Below are 17,898 nucleotides of genomic sequence, written 5' to 3'. Positions count from 1 at the left end.
CCACCGCAACATCTCTTGCTGGTGGAGATAGGCCGGGGCATAAGTGTCAGAGCGAAAAAGTATGCAGTTTGACAGATGGGTACCCGGCATGTTTTCGAGCGTGAACAAAGGGAACACCAGCGACATTCGTCCTCTATAGTTTATTAACTCTTTTATGAAAGAGGATGAAATTTTTCAAGTCCTATCATTATATCATAAAACGATTACTACTTGTATAGTTATTATTGTCGGGCCGCCACCAAACCGGACTTCGCACAATCGAGTCGCGACGCGACCCAACTCGCGACGTTTTTTAATCATGTCAAAAGTAGTGCGCATCCTTCCCGTTGTTGTCAGCAACACAGCGCACTAGATGCGCAACAGTTGCGACACTTGTGGACCAAGAAAATGGCAATTTTTGATTGAATGTCGGTCTTGATTCCAACCGGATAGACAATATTGCTCCAATGGACATTGTATAATATGAACGATGCCATGAATAGTATTTTTCTATGCGGGGATGCAAATAAGAACTCAAAAGTGAGTTTAAAAATACTCAAGTTTGGGTTTTCTTGTTTTTCAGTGTACGTCAACCCCACTGGGCACCGACCGCTTTCCTGTCACCCGGCATCGATCCCACCATTTTGAAAACGGCGCTGTCAAAGTCAGAAAAAAAGCAGCCGACCGACGACCGAAAGACCGCAAACGTCATCGCGCACCCTTTCGCGACACTGTCATAAACGCGACCGACTGCGTGGTGAAATTTCGTCACCGGAAAAAGTGCATAAAAAGCCGCATATCGGTGCAGAAAGTGTGCAAATTATAGTTCAATCCCGAGACCAGTGCCCACTGCCACGAATGTCAACATGTCCCGGTATATGCAACGTCCGGAAAATGCCCTAAAACGGGCCAATGGTAAGTGCCGTCGTCACCAGTGCGAATCCAATGATCATCCAATATGGTGGAGCTTTCGTCACTCCACCTGCTTTTTTTTTGGGTGATTGCATGCTGAGGGAGAGTGTCAGATGGATTACGTTCAATAATTTTAATAGGAACATCCACGTCCGAACGGATTATCAAGCAGGCCAGAGAAGTGAAGTTTCGTTCATTATTAAACCCGGATTATGCGTTGCGCATATTCCAAACTTTCGCAATGAAATTGCATTGCATTCCTCCTGGTTTGCCTGGTGTCGTTTGTTAATACCTATAGGAGATTGTGGGGTAAAGTGGCCCACACAATGCATACGTTTGCGTATGCGTGACAGTAGTTTGACAGATTTCCCACGGGAAAACTGTCAAAAAAACGCAAACCTCGACGGAACGGACGCTATGTGTTCCACACGGAGAAATCAAACTACCTAATTTTTGGGTGATTTTACTCAAAGCTGAGTATATCGAATAAACTAGTTACTCAAAATTAGGTTGTTTTCCCTCTTTCCCTCACCGATGTTGTCAAAAACAAACAGAGATGTATCTACCCAACGGGGGTCCTTGAGCCCAATAAGCCAATTTTGGGTAAATGCAGGTTTACTCAAATTTGTTTTGAATGAGGGGGGGTCTTGGGTTGAATTTACCTACTCTTAAGTAAATGTTTTTGCTGGAGGTGAAGGCAATTTACCTAGTGTGAGTTTAATCGATTTACTCAAATTTGGCTTATTGGGCCGAACTATGGGATTGCGTCAAAAGAACTCAATTTTGGGTAGTTTGGCGGTTCCGTGCAGGCTTATGATTTTTTTAGCATTAAGGTGAAACGGGACGCCGTGTTATTTTTCCTATCTTGCCTCTCTTTCTAACAATTTGCCTCGCGATTTTGAAGATGGTAATCTCGAGTTCTATCGCACTGAAGATGCTGAAAAACAATCAGCATATGCACTGCAAGTGAGCATACACAGTGATAGGTTTTTGTTGCAAAATATGAAGTAGAATCTGAGATTACCAATGGCGGATATTTCCCCGACCGTCCCGTCCGCCCTTAAAACATTGCATTGTTTTGCATGTGCGATGATTATAAACAATGAAGATGAATGAATAGTAATAAAATAACTATGACAGTTCCAGTACCCTCATCGACGCCTTTGAAAATGACCCACATCCTGGAATGATCTATCTCCCTGAATGTGATTTCGATATCTCAGCAGAGAAGGAAGTTCTTATAAAGTTTCTTCTGAGGTATTAGGAAATCTTCAAAAATGTTTCTATGCAATCATTTGGAACCTCTCCAGAATTCAGAATTCGATTTCTTCAGGAGTCCCTTTACGGATTTACCGGGATGTCCCCAGGAAGTTACTTCGGGTATTTTTGTAGGCATTCCACAAAGAATTTGAATTCTTAATGAATTTTGGTCATTTTGAGTTTCAATCAAAACATCCTTCGAAATTCATCCAAGAGTTGCTTTTAAGATTCGCCAAAATTTGCCTTCTGAAATTACTACAGAAGCTCTCCGATTCTTCAAGCTTTCCTACAGGAATTCTTCCAGGATATTTGATTAAATGCCTCCAGAAATTCTTTCTGATATTCCTCCAGGAATTACATTTGGAATTCCCCCTAATTTCTTGCTGGGCTTCCTTTTAAAATGTTTCTAGGATTTCATCAGGGGCTCTTTCTAGGAAGCTTTAAAAAGTTTCTCCTAGTCTTTTTACCAGGAATTCCTTCGGGATTAACACAAAAGGCCGAAACCAGTATAACTACCACAAAAGGCCGAAAGCACAAAAGGCCGAATCACGAAAGGCCAAACGTAACGAAAGGCCGAATTACGAAAAACGCATATTCACTTGGGTTCCGTTTAGTCAAATACTCTATTTATTAAGAGAATGTATGTATGCTCGTATGTATGTATGTATGTTATAACCACAAATTGAATAGTTAAAAAATAACTCCCCACTCCAACGTAAAATGCACATAAATGTGAACCATGCGGCGTAGCCGCATGGAGGATTGAGGAACTGAGGCGGCAGAAGGCCGCCGAAGTATCCGATATCCGATGCACCGTAATTGCGTCGACTCGAATCCAAGGAAAACAGCAGTTCCAATAGTGGCGCAGTATCATAACGTCCGAGGCCATAAAGTCCCAGGACTTTATGGCGCATTTTTACGGGGCATAACATCCGAACTTGCAGATACGCCACGAAGCCCAAGGGAAGAAGGCACATAGGATATTATGACGCATCCTAACTTTTGGACGCTATTTCACAAAAAAAACGCGACTTAATGCCCGGGACTGTATGGCCTCGGACGTTGTGATCCGGCCCCTCCAATAGTGTGCTAGGTATAATGCGAACAGAAGTTGTTATCTTTTTTTAAGTCCGACGAGCGTTAGCGAGTTCGGACAGCAAGCGTTTCCCTATATATATATAACAAACGTAGTTGTTCGGCCAGCGAGTAGTGTGCGGTAGTTCGGCAGCAGCAAAGTTTCGCGCGCTCGCTTTGCTAGATTTTTGCGATTTTTTTTCCTCTTTCTGCGGGGCTCCGACGACGGGACGAGTGTGCGCGCGCCGTGGTTCGAGTCGGTTCCGAATTTTTCGCTTCCCTTCGGCGCTAGTTTCCAATACACTTTTAGTTGATAATAAATATTTTCTTTCATTTTTTGCATTTACACAAAAGAGTGAAAAATGTTACTTCGGGTTCGCCGGTCGAGAAAAAATCCGGGCGCCGACAAGTGAGTCGCGTTCAGTGTATTTCTGTGTGGAATAGACTAAAGGTTTCTGCTCCCTAGTGGAGTGGAGACGCGCGATAGAATTTCCTTTTTGGCTAGTTCTTGCGTCGAAAAGTGGTCAGTTGTTAACGGCGGTTTGTTTATATTGATCCATTGTCAAATCATATCACCAACCATAGGTGACTCCCGGACTGACAATGTACCTTACCCTACTAACAAAAAAATCCTTCCTGAGACAAACGTGGAGATGCAGCGATTCGCGGTCTTTATAACAACGTTTGTCTTACTAACATTCCCTTCCATCCTCGATGACCGTAAGGACGTGGCCGGCGCCGTTATTGACCTTATTAAAGTTGAGAGCTCTCGACCTGTGTACATTGAGAATAGTAAGCTAGTCCCAAGCCCTATTCATTGGTTCCTTGTGCAAATTCGATTGCTCTGGTCAATCACGGAGTAGCAACTACGAATTGTGCGGTCATCTATGCTCATACTCATGCTCATGCTCATGCTCAAACGTAGTTGTTCGGCCAGCTATTTCGCCTTTCTATCATTTATGTGCTGCTGTTATAAGCTTATTATGCCATGTTATGTATAATTATCACTATACATGTCACATTTGTAGACAACAGTTCAAACTTCTAAAAAGATTTGAGTATAATGAATTTATGTTAGACAATATGTATTTGCTTATGTTTTTTTTCTTGTTATATGGTAAAAGTAATGGAAAGGAAAGGGTTAAGTAATAAAATGGCTACTTTTGTAATTCGGCCTTTCGTTAAATTCGGCCTTTCGTTGCATTCGGCCTTTCGTTACATTCGGCCTTTCGTTACCTTCGGCCTTTTGTTACCTTCGGCCTTTCGTGCTTTCGGCCTTTTGTGATTCGGCCTTTCGTAGTAGTCCCAATTCCTTCCCTTCTGGGACACATAAAAAAATCTTCACGAGTTTTTGGATAATTCCTGCTGGAATTTACTCTGGTGTATGTGCGCAGCAGTGGTTCATTCTGGAACTTTGTTAGAAGAAATTTTCCTGGATTTTGTGTTTATTCGTTTTTCCTCTCAGAATTTCTTATTACGTTTCCTCCAAAAATTCCTTCGGAGTCTCCCTTAAGTGTTTATTCTAGGAATCCTCCAGGAGTTGCTTCGGGGGGGAAACCTCCATGAGTTCCCTCTGCAAATCTTGTAGAAGTTGCTTATAGGAATCCTTCTGATGTTCCTTATTGAAACCTTTCGGGAGCTATTTCTGGAAGTTTGTTTTATCCAGAAAATCCTTGTGGAAATCTTTCAGAAACTCCATCTAGGAATCCTACATAAAGTCTTCCAAGAACACCTTGTGGGAAACCTTCAGGATTGATAGGATTCCTTTATAATTTTCTTCTGGAAAGTTCCTGCATAAATCCCTAGAAAGATTTCATGAATCGTAGACTAAACTCTAGCGAACCGTCAACCCATCCAATGTCCATAAGAAGCTTCATCGTTCTACCGTACACTGCAGACCCAGCAACGTTGGACCAGCCATTCTCTTCCAGAGAGATGGCCTTTGCCATTGCACGCAGAAGTGTCAAATCAGCAGGTCCTGATGAGATAGGATATCCTCTATTAAAAAACTTATAAGCCTACCCTTCTAAACCTGTATAAGAACATCTGGCTCATCGACGCGTTTCCGGACATCTGGAGGGAAAGCCTAGTGGTGCCAATTCCTAAGGTGAATACCCCCACTCGTCGTGACCCAGGTAACCACTAAGCACTGTCGTAAGCGGTCTAAAGGTCATTCAGCAGCTTCTCCGTGTCATTAGACTCTGTATGTGATTTGCAAATGCTCACAGGCATTATAAATTGTAAGCACTAAAATAAGCCGTATATTAGTATATTACGCTACACTGTAGTGCTTGCAAACCCAGAGCCTGTGAGCCGAATTAGAAGCCTGACAGTGCTGTTAAAAGGCTTGGCGTACATGACGTTTATATCAATCAGAGCTGATTTGAAGCAAAACAAAACTGAACCGTCGGAGAACAATAAAATATCATCGGAACTTTTGTACGATAGATTGGGTGTTGGATGATTATCGTCATCTCGCCACTATAAACATCAAAATAATGTACAGCTGCTTCCTCGATCATTACGAATGCATCAGATATTTACCTGTGCAGCTGTAATCGGTTTACCCGAGCTTTTACCTATAGATGAATACTAAAAGTAGTCAACGAGCAGCATTTTGAATCCTCCTGTTATGAAACCTCGTCAACCTTCCAAACTTCCCTAGCTGCATTTCCCGCAGAACCGCACTCCATAAAACCATTGCCCCGACCATTTCATACATTTCGTATGCGGCCACTTTGTGCCCGATTCCACATCCGACCATCGGATCATTCTAAACATTTCGGTTCGGAACATCAATGCTGTCCCAACTTGTTGCCTCCTTTTCCTCAAATACGGTACTGAGCTAACCGATCTCACGCTGCATCAATGGATCAGATGGAAAACGTGACGAAATAAACTTGAAAATAGCAAGCCCGAAGATTATCAGTTCGAATCTGGATCAGCAGGCCGTAGAAATTGAAGAAAAAATAGACTTCGATGGAAAGGCATCCGGAGCAAAACATAAAGAAGATAAATAACTTTTTTTTTCTTTTTCCTTAACCCACTTTTGACAGCTCTTTCACCAGAGACTCGGTACGCAGATTGAAGCTGGCCGTATATCAGCCGAATATTTCGCCAAAAGTGGCTTTTTAGCAGATCTATTATAGGATGTAGTTCTGAAAAGCTCTGTTGGCATTGTTCTTCATATGAATATAGAACCAACTTGGTGCCAATTTTTACGGCTTAGTGGTTACTTGGGGACCCTTCCAATTACTGTCCAATCTCTCTGACCTGTTGTGCCGAAAAGATTTTGGAAAGAATGGTCAACCGTCGAATCATACAATACCTAGAAGTTAACGAACTTCATGCTTTCAACATGCTGTCCGTCGAGGTTTCGGGACATCTACATACTTTACTGAACTCAGCAATATTCTCCAGGAAGCTTCTGACCATGGACACCACGCACGGAAGTCATCTCATGAATATTTCCAAAGCGTTCTATCGCACATGGACACCCCTCGTCCTAAGGCAACTGAAATACTGGGACATAAAAGCGGACATACCGGGTCGTTATCGGAAACACTAAATCTTTCCCTTTTTGCCGAAGAAAAAGGCGTTCCACAAGGGCAGTGGAACTCTTTTTTTTTTGTGGGAATGAACGGAATATTTGATGCAATACAGGATAACAGTTGCGATCTTGGTGCGAAAAGGAATCCAGTACTCATTGTTGAACAATGTGCAAACGAAAATCATCGAAAGTGTCGGAGTTCGTATCCAATCAGCCAATGGTAGTATCAACATCATAGCAGCGTATTTTGCTGGAAGTCGTTCGAAGGAAGATCTATCGAAGTTCAAAAACGATGTGAAAGCATTAACCAGGCAGACGGAGGCATATGTGATCGCTGGTGACTTCAATGCCAGGCATCGACTTTGGCACTGTAATCGAGAAAATGCACACTGGCAAAACTGGTTCAGACTTCCAGCTTTTATGTTCACGCATCGATGAGTCCAACATTCATCCCTTTCGGTTCTGGTCGTCCTTCTATCCTGGATCTCGTGTTATCCAATAATCTGGTCAACATGTCGGTTCCAGTAGCTCATCACGAACTCTCGTCGGATCACCTCCCTACAACGTTTGAACTCGACTTCCAAGCGACTGTTGTTAGTCGTAACAGGCAAATTCGATGCTACAACAGAGCAAACTGGGTTAATTTCAAAAACCAAATAAACGCAAACCTGGACCTGTCTTCGCAGCTAGTCAACAATCTTAACAGATCAGAGGACGTAGACACTGCGATCAACCTCCTAACACAAGTTATACTTGATGCGGAAGATTCTTCGGTACCGATGCGTACTCTTCGTAATCCTGAAAAAGTCAACGTTCCCGACAGCATCAAACTACTTATTCGGCTTCGAAATTGCAGAAGACGTCAATATCAGCGTTCCAGGGACCCACATTTGGGAATGATAGTCAAATCACTGAACAAGAGAATTCAGCAAGAATGCGCTCAAGTCCGGTACAAGAACTTCGACACCACTGTTCAGGAACTGACCAGAGGAGGTAAACAATTCTGGAAAATCTCGAGACACTTGAGGAATTCCGTGAAACATAACCCTCCACTCGAAGTCGATGGAAACCTGCTAATTTCTCCCATGGAAAAGGATAGAATCCTAGCAGATAGTTTTTCTAAAGCCCACAACAACACACTGCCTGGAGATCTAATCACAAACATGGAGGTTGGAGAGATGGTAACAACACTCTCCATGCAACAAAACATCAACGAGGATTGGTCAACGTATTCCAAACCAAAGGAGATCAAAGCTATTATCCAGCGTCTTAAAGCAAAAAAAGCTCCTGGCATAGATGGTCTGAAAAACATTTGCCTGAAACATTTACAACGGAAGGGGCTAGTGTATCTCACTAAAATTTACAATGCATGCCTCAAACTTTGCTATTTTCCTCAACAATGGAAACATGCTCGAGTAATACCCATAGCGAAACCAAACAAGGACATTACTAAACCGGTAAACTACCGTCCGATCAGCCTTTTGAGTACGTTGAGTAAAATTTTTGAACGAGTCATCCTTACACGGTTGAATCGCCACCTAGACAACCATGAAATTATTCCAAATGAACAGTTTGGATTTCGACGGTCACACTTTTCTAACCATTAGCTGGTTAGAATCACCAATTGTATAAAAAAAGGCTTCAACGAAAGAAAATCAACAGGTATAATGATGCTTGATGTGGAAAAGGCCTATATATTATGTTTCCAGTTCAAAACCGAATTAGCGACATTTTTTCTTTGATTTCCGCTGCTTTTGCCTGGCGTTAAACATAATGTCGGAAGTGGGGCGCTGTATTGTACATCTGGTGCTCTATACAGCGCCCCACTTCCGACATTGTGTATAACGCCAGGCAAAAGCAGCGGAAGTCAAAGAAAAAATGTCGCTAATTCGGTTTTGAACTGGAAACATAATACAGTATGGCAGGAGGCAGTCGTCTACAAGATGGCCAAAGCAAACTTTCCTGTTTACCTGACAAGGATGGTTCACTCTTTCCTCAAAAACCGAAGTTTACAAGTGGCGGTGAACGACGAACTCTCTGGATCCTATCCAATTCCATTCGGGGTCCCGCAGGGATCAGTTCTCAGCCCGACGGAGTGTCATACGCATTCTTTGCAGACGACACTGGCTACTTTGTAACCCATTGCTATCCAAAAGTTATCACCCAAAAACTTCAAGAAGCTCAGCAGTGTTTGGAGCACTTTCAGAAAATGTGGAAAATAAAAGTCAACGCTGCAAAAACACAGGATGTATACTTCACGCGAAATCGTTCTCTCCGTTTACTTCCGGACGCGTGTATTGAAGTGAACGGTCATCGCGTACCTTGGGATACCGAGGCGAAATACTTGAGACTGCTTATGGACTCCAAACTAAAATTCGATAAGCACATCAACATGTCGCTTACGAAATGTGACAAGCTTACTCGTTCGCTTTATGCTCTGGTTAAGCGACAGTCAAGACTTCAACTTCACAACAAACTTCTACTGTTCAAAGGAGTCTTTCGAGCGGTTCTCACCTACGGCTCTCCTGCGTGGATGACTTGTGCAGCATCGTAGGCGTCTCCAGCTGAAGCAAAACAAACTACTTAAGATTTCACGATGGACTTTTCGAGTCTTGTTAGGAAAATCGGAGTTCCTGGCGAACTCAGTAAATCTGCAGAAGTTACTTACGGCGAAGAGATTTTCACGTTTGAAAAAACAAATGTGTCAGTTTCTTGTTCGCTACATGCGCCTTGACCTCACGCATGAATTCCAACTCCATTTCCGCGTTCAGTTTATACAATATTCCGTATTTCCCTCCAGTGGCAATCGTTCTCCCATCTAGGCTCATGATAACTTTTCCTTTGGCGAAAGTAATACATTCCTTTTCCCTCTATACGACTAATCGAAAACAAATTCAAGTGAAGTCGTGGTTCATACAGCAGCACATCCTCGACAACCGATGATAGCTTCCTTCCGTCAACTTCGGTGTACATTCGTATTGTTCCAGCATATTCCGCGACCAAAGATTGACCACTCTCTTGGCAACAGCAATCAATATCTTGTGAGGCAGATAATGAAGTTCTTCAAAACAGTTGCTTTCCTTCACCATATGGTCGGACGCCCCTGAATCCAGGAACCAATGCAACGAATCTTTTGACTTCTCTGCAACTCCAGCAATATCGGATTCACAAGTGGCAACAAACGCGATGTCCTCGAAAAAGCCGACGTTCACGCTTCCTTTTTGGGTCCAAACAGGTTTTCCAAACTCACGGCTTGTTTTTCCGGCTTCAGGTTTGACCTTACAATTCGAACGTTCATGTCCAATCTTCGCGCAATGGTAACACTTGAAATTGAATTCCTTACCGGCAAACGCTGATTCAGGTCCTTCGTCGTCGCAATCTTGGTTCTTAACTTTCCGTTTAGTTTCTTCTTCCAACAATCGACTCTTCACGAAATTCAACGAAATCTTGTCGTACGACATGGTTTCTAGAGCTGTGCATAGTCCGTCATACGATTCCGGTAGCGTTAGCAACAGCATCGTCCTCTTCTATGTTTGCTCCTGTCGTCTTCAATTCCCGAAGAAGTTTGTCGAATTCCAGAAGATGGTTTTGCATGCTTACTCCACTCTTCAGCTTCATCATCCCATGTCTACGGTGAAAGAGTCGATTTGCCAATCCTCGTCATTGAAAGGTGTTCCGAAAACTATCCCAGCATTCCTTTGCGATTTCTCTTCCTATCACGAACTCCAAATGGCTATCAGCGATACGATGGATAATCAGGCTCTTACACTTGCGATCGTCCTTCCGGCGTTGCTCGAGTTTGCGCTTTTTTCTGCTTTCACTTCACTGCCGGTGGACGCATAATTGTCCCATGTGCAAAAACAGACAATCGAGAAAATCGCGTCCAAAGTTCAAAAAAGTAAAATGCCTCAACTATGAAGCAAAAGTGCTGAATCGTGTTATAACATCGACCAATTTTGAATTTGAGCACTAGTTTTTGTTTTAGAGCGATTTTATTGTTCCATAGGATTTGCAATGAAACGTGACGCTTATGCGTCCACTTTTTAGAATGTGACAAATCGGCGTTGCATTTTTTCGACAATTTTCGGAACAAACTAACTGTTTTTATTTCCCTATATGATAGTACACTATGAATCATGTTCATAAGCTGCAAAATCTCAATATTGCCAAAAATGCACATGGGACAAATATGCTTCCATCGGCAGTTCAGGAGTGTCTCCATTAGCTTTAGCGAAATACTCTTCTTCCTCGATGTTGCGCTCGATTCGTTCCATAAGGCCTTTTTCCTCCAAAAGTATTGTCACACGATAAGCCCATTGGCCGTAATTGTAACCGTCAAAGATCCAACGCTTTTCGTCTTCCAGTCATAGTGGACGTTCGAAAATTCCAAGGGCGCGTTGGTTCTCTGTACGTAGAGTCCATGCATCGTGTCCATAGAGGACTACCGGTCTAATCAGCGTTTTGTAGATAGTTAACTTCGTGTGACGGCGAACTTTGTTCGATCGTCGAGTTCTGCGGAGTTCAAAGTAGGCTCGATTTCCTGCCACAATGCGTCTGTATTTCTCTGCTGGTGTCGTTGTCGGCGGTCACCAATGAGTCTAAGTATACGAATTCTTCAATCGCCTCGATTTCATCACCGTCGATAGAAATTCGGGGTGGAGGATGCTGTATTTCATCCCTAGAGCCCTTTGCCATCATGTACTTTGTCTTCGATTCGTTAATGAGTAATACGATTCGTCTGGCTTCATTTTTTTAGTCGGATGTACGTTTCCTCCATCGTCTCAAATTTGCGAGCTATAATATCAACATCATCAGCGAAACCAAGCAGCTGAACGGACTTCGTGAAAATCGTTCCACTCGTGTTTATCCCCGCTTTCCTTATTCCTCTCCTCTTCATGGCGTAACGTCCTCATTGGGACAAAGCCTGCTTCTCAGCTTAGTGTTCTATGAGCACTTCCACAGTTATTAACTGAGAGCTTCCTCTGCCAATGACCATTTTGCATGTGTATATCGTGTGGCAGGCACGAAGATACTCTATACCCAAGGAAGTCAAGGAAATTTCCTTTACGAAAAGATCCTGGACCGACCGGGAATCGAACCCGTCACCCTCAGCATGGTCAGCTGAATACCCGTGCGTTTACCGCCTCGGCTATATGGGCCCTTATCGCTCTCCTTATTACACCCTCTAAATCAATGTTAAACAGCAACAAGCACGAAAGTCCACCGCCTTGTCGTAACCCTCTGCGAGATTCGAAGGGACTCGAGAGTGTCCCTGATACTCGAACTACGCACATCACTCGATCCATCGTCGCCTTGATTAATCGTATCAGTTTATCCGGGAATCCGTATTCGTGTATAATCTGCCATAGCTGTTCTCGATCGTTTGTATCATACGAAGATTTAAAATCGATCACCAAGTGATGTGTGGGCACGTTGTATTCGCGGCATTTTTGGTAAATTGTAGCGCGTTAACCCATGAATCCAGTCTGATATTGCCCCCGGAACGAGCTCTGTACCTATTTGATTTTTTTTTTTTCATAATCTTGGATCCTACCAGCCATGGAATTCTATTACCACAAGTTCTGTGGAATTCGTTTTAAATTTCTGTTATTCTTATTTGTTTTCCGCAGAATTCATCGAAGTGGGCAAACCGGCCCGCGCCCTGGATACCCTCCAGGAGGTGTTCCGTATCAAGAAATGGACCTACACCTGGTCCGAGTCGGTGATCGAGCCGATCATGTTCAAGTACCTGGACCTGTGCGTGGAGCTGAAGAAGTCCCACATCGCCAAGGAGGGTCTGTTCCAGTACCGGAACATGTTCCAGCTGGTCAACGTCGGCTCGCTGGAGAACGTCATCCGGGGCTACCTGAAGATGGCCGAGGATCGCACGGAAGCCGCCCAGCAGCAATCGTCCCAGGCCATTTTGGACATTGACGATCTGGACAACTTGGCCACGCCGGAATCGATCCTGATGAGCGCCGTGTGCGGAGAGGACGCCCAGGATCGGTCAGATCGTACCATTCTGCTGCCGTGGGTCAAGTTCCTCTGGGAAAGCTACTGCCAGTGCTTGGAGCTGCTGAAGGTAAATTCCCATTGCGAGAATCTGTACCACGACATTGCCAAGATGGCCTTCGGGTTCTGCTTGAAGTACAACCGGAAGATGGAGTTCCGTAAGTTGTGCGAGAAGCTGAGGAAGCATCTGGAAGACATCAGCAAGGTGAGCTCGCAGACGGCCAACGTGAGCATCTCGAAGCCGGAGACGCAACAGTTGAACCTGGACACGCGTCTAAACCAGCTGGATTGTGCCATTCAGATGGAACTGTGGCTGGAGGCGTACAAGGCCATTGAGGATATCCATGGCCTGATGACGCTGTCGAAGAAGACTCCGATGCCGAAGACGATGGCCTTGTACTACCAGAAGTTGGCCATGGTGTTCTGGAAGGCCGGAAATCAGCTGTTCCACGCCGCTGCTCTGCTGAAGCTGTTCCAGCTGTCCCGTGACATGAAGAAGAATGTCACCCAAGAGGAGATCCAGCGGATGACTTCCCACGTGTTGATTGCCACCTTGGCGATCCCACTCCCATCGGCGCATCCGGAATTCGATCGGTTCATCGAAACTGACAAGAGCCCATTGGAGAAGGCTCAGAAGCTTGCGGTCCTCCTAGGGTTGCAGCAGCCGCCTACCCGTGCTTCCCTGTTGAAGGACGTTCTCCGCTTGAATGTCCTCCAGCTGGCCGCTCCTCAGTTCCAGAACCTGTACAAGTGGCTGGAGGTCGAGTTTGATCCTCTGAATCTATGTGAACGTGTCCAGGGGATCATCGAGGAGATCACCGTCGATGAGAACAATCCCTATGCCCAGTACACTCAGGCCTTGCAGGATGTTACCCTGGTTCGCTTGGTTCGTCAGGTCTCCCAAGTCTACCAGTCGATCGAGTTCTCGCGTTTCCTGGCCCTGGCCAAATTCTCCAACAGCTTCTATCTGGAGCGCATCTTGGTCGATTGTGTCCGTCACAACGACATGCAAATAACGATCGATCACCGCAACCGCTGCGTCCACTTTGGAACGGACCTTAGCGAGAGCCAGCGTGAGGATCACCCTGATGGTCCGACCCTTCAGTCGATGCCCTCGGAGCAGGTCCGTTCCCAGTTGGTCAACATGTCCGTCGTGTTACACCGGGCGATCGCCACGATCAACCCCAACCGGCACAAGGCCGAACGCGATCGTCTCCGTGCCCAGATGGTCAAGAGCTACGAGGAAAACATGGTCAAGGAACACCAGCGCATCCTCCAGCGCCAGAAGAAAATCGAAGATCGCAAGGAGTACATCGAGCGGGTGAATCTCGAGCGCGAGGAGGAGGAACTTCGCCAACAGGAGGAAGTTGCCCGCCAGCACAAACTTGCGGAAATGCGTCGCCTGGAGCAGGAGAACGAAGAACGCGAGCGTAAACGTCACGAGAATGAACTTCAGATGATCAAGGAGCGCAACATGAAGGACAAGATCGATCAATTCAAGCAAACGGCAGCCGGCCAGAAGATCCTCAAGAAGTTCGACGAAGAGGACATCAAGAAGATGAATGCCGACGAAATCGCTGCTAAGGAAGCCGAGGAACGCCTCAAGGAACGCAAGGCCCACGATAACAACCTGAAGTCGCAGGAGAAGAAGATCGACTACTTCGAACGGGCCAAGCGCCTGGAGGAAATCCCGCTGATCGAGAAATACCTCGAAGACAAACTGGTCCAGGATAGGCAATTCTGGGAGAAACAGGAAGCTTCCCGCATCGAACAGGCGATCGCCGAGCGCAAGAACGCCGAAGCAATCCAGGAGCGCCTGAAGCGTATGCAACCCGATCGGGAAGTCTTCTGGCAAAAGCTGAAGGGAGAACGCAGCAACCAGTTTGCCGAAAAGCTGAAGGCCTTCAATGTAGCCCTGGAGGAAGAGCGTAAGCGGCGTCTAACCGAACGTGTGTACCAGCGACGCGAGGAACGTCGCCAGAAGTGGCTCCGCGAGAAGGAGGAAGAACGTCGCCGTATCGAGGAGGAACTTCGCAAACAAAAGGAAGAGGAAGATCGCATCGAGCGTGAGAGGCGTGCAGAGGAACGACGCATCGAGGATGAGAAGGCTCGCTTGATAGCGGAAAAGCAGCGTGCCCGCGAGGAAGAGGTCGAAAAGAAGAACAAAGAGAGAGATGCCGCTCTTCGAGCCGCCAATCGGGATCGCGAGCGTGAACGCGATCGTGATCGTGAGGCAGATTCCTGGAGAGATCGTCGTGGAGGTGATGCTCCCTCAGCGGCCGCTCAAACTCAACCCGCAGCAGGAGCACAGGAACCCAAGCAAGAGTCGGCCTGGAGAACGGCTGGACCGAGGGAACCCAGAGGAGGTGATGATGCGCCCAAGAAGGAAGGCGTCTACCAACCGCGCTTCAGGGATGTTCGTGGTGGTGCCGGAGCCGGCCCTGGAGGAGAGCGACGTGCTGGAGGCGACCAGGACCAGGAAACGAGCAAATGGCGTCGTGGAGGTGATCGCCAGGACGACGAAGGCAAGGACGATCGCGATGCAAACCGGCGGATGGGCGGAGATCGACCACCAATGCGCCGCATGGGAGATGATGATCGTGGACCAATGCGTCGCGGAGATCGACCTCCGATGCGGTAAGTTTCTTTTAAAGTAGCAATTCTCCGAAAATTTCATAATCATTTTCCATTTATTTCTACAAAACAGCGACGGTGAACGCGGTGCTGGTATGATGCGCAGGGATGGTGGTGATCGTGACCGTGATCGCGGTGAACGTCGGGACTTTGGTGGACGGGACAACCGTGACCGTCGTGACGATCGCGGTGGGCCACGTCGTGATGATCGCGGAGGGGATCGCGGTGGCGACCGGGACAACATCTGGCGTCGGGCAGCACCCCGTGGAGGCGACGAAGGTGGAAACTGGCGAAACGCACCCCGACAACAGGATCAGGCCGTCAAACCGAAGGACGATCGGCGCGAGGAGCGACCAAAGGAGGGTAAGTTCAAAACTATATAGCCTTGGCTTAGTCAAGGTATTAATCTTATTTCATTTCTCTTACGCAGCCCGCAACACTGGCCCAGATGAGGACGGCTGGACTGACGTGAAGCACCACCGTTAAACACACGGTGTCCAGCAATGGAAACATTTATGAAAAATATATGCAACTTTTTTCAAAATATTTTTAGCTGTATCTTATGTTTGTTCTTTTTTATAGACCAACCGCGCTTCCGTATCTTATGTTTGTTCTTTTTTATAGACAGTTCATTTTTAAGACATTTTTGCTACATATTATTATAGGCTGCATCAAAGTAGGCGAAATGGTATCCAGTTCCAACTATTCACCTGGTTTTGATACGATTTTTTTTGTTCGAAACAAGGAGCCATTGCCTACGCAATTGCAAAAACGCTAAACTTGGGGGTCCTATGCAAGACGGGGGCAAATTAGAAAACGCAGAGTGACTACAACATAACTCAAATATTATACACAAAACATACAAGCATACGTTAACTAATGAGAAACTAGCAACTAAGATATTCAATTGATCGATAAACACCCTAAAAAGGAAATTAGCATGATGAAACAATTTGAGACGGAGAAGGCTTGCCTTACGAGAAAGGAGAGGTCCGAGGACACATTGAACACATTGAAAGCTCTAAATTCTATCTGAACCAGTTCTATTAAAAATCATATTATTATCTTCCTACTATGTAATCGTAAAGAAAATGGGCAAAATGCGTGTTTTTAGCTGTCCGAACATGTCCTGGTAGAATATTAGCAGTAACAACAGATTATTACAAATGAATATTCTCTTCAAGGGGCGAAAACGACTGGAGCTGTTCACCATGATGAATATTCATCCAGTGGAGCAGCTTCTCATCATAGTTTTGAGTGAGTACTTTCACAACTTTCAACTTGGAGCTCTTTTTACCAATTGTCTTCTTTATCGATATTGGGATAATTTAATTTTTTGAATCTATTCAAAAGTGATCCAAACTTTTATTTTTATTGTTTTTCATACACGAGAAATATTTAAAAATTGTAGTTAAAAATTGGTAACGATTATGCAACATCAAGGGAACGTAACATGTACAATAGCGCCTGTGATAGATAATCCAGATCCAGATTATTGGGAAGATTCGTGACTGGAATAATTACCGATTCGGATGATAATCGAGACACTGATTCAATAACACGTCGTACACTTCCAAACGCAAAATTTATTCTGAATTCAAATTACAGAGGAAAGTCACAGCCTACTGCTTGTTATTGATTCTAAGTATAGCACATCTCCCTTTTTATACAATTCAATGAATTACCATCTACATTACAAAATCTTTATATTTCTCAGGAGTTTTCCGTCCTCTACGCAGTTGTCCTTCACCATCAGCAAACCCAGGATTCGGAACTTCGTCATCTTCAAGAGGAAACCCAGCAAAGTTTTCTTCTTCATTTATAGACGTGTTATCAATCGTAATTTCATCCATACGTTGTTCTTCCACAACTCTTGGTTTATCGTTGATCTTCTTTAAGTGAGCAACATTCCTTTCGTACGCCACTCCGGTGTCTGTGTCTTCAACAGTCGCTCTGGGGCCCGAACGATCCACTACAGTATACTTGGTTCTGTTAAAAGCTGTCGACAGTTTGTTCTTTGGTGTAAGGTTCCTCATGAGTACCGTATCTCCCTCGTTGATGTCGGAATCCTTCGCATGACGTCGAATATCCTCCCGTTCTTTCCCTTTTTGTTTGTTCAAAAAATCTTGATCTCGAAATTCGGAAGATGGTGGAATCGATTCGATATCTTGAATTGTTGGCAATTTTGATCTGATTGTCCTTCCATAACACAATTCTGTTGGAGTCCTACCAGTGGTAGAGTGCGGTGTTGTGTAGTACATAATAAGATAATCTTTCAAGTCTCTTTTCCAGTCTCTGCCTAGTCCATGACTGATTTGCAGTCTCTTCAACAACGAACGGTTTTGTCTTTCCACTAGACCGTTTTCCTGTGGCCAATATGGAGCTGTGTGATTGAGAGTAATGCCGTGAATTTTACAGTACTCTTCAAATTCCCTTCCCACGAACTGCTTGGCGTTGTCGAGTGTAATAGTTCTAGG

At 45.0% G+C, this 17,898-nt stretch overlaps 1 protein-coding gene across 1 annotated transcript; it reads left to right on the top strand.

Moving 5' to 3' along the window:
- The first annotated feature begins 683 nt into the window (after nt 1–683).
- On the top strand, nt 684–15,967 carry LOC109416957 (eukaryotic translation initiation factor 3 subunit A). Its single transcript, XM_062846681.1, has 4 exons — nt 684–894; nt 12,406–15,424; nt 15,495–15,784; nt 15,852–15,967. The coding sequence occupies exons 1-4, from the start codon at nt 846–848 to the stop codon at nt 15,905–15,907; spliced, it is 3,414 nt and encodes a 1,137-aa protein (XP_062702665.1). The 5' UTR covers nt 684–845; the 3' UTR covers nt 15,908–15,967.
- The last annotated feature ends 1,931 nt before the right edge of the window (nt 15,968–17,898 follow it).

This window comes from Aedes albopictus, chromosome 1 (assembly GCF_035046485.1).
Source record: "Aedes albopictus strain Foshan chromosome 1, AalbF5, whole genome shotgun sequence".
Taxonomy (NCBI): domain Eukaryota; kingdom Metazoa; phylum Arthropoda; class Insecta; order Diptera; family Culicidae; genus Aedes; species Aedes albopictus.
Note: the sequence above shows the minus strand (reverse complement) of the source record. Positions and strands in the feature narration are given on the sequence as shown.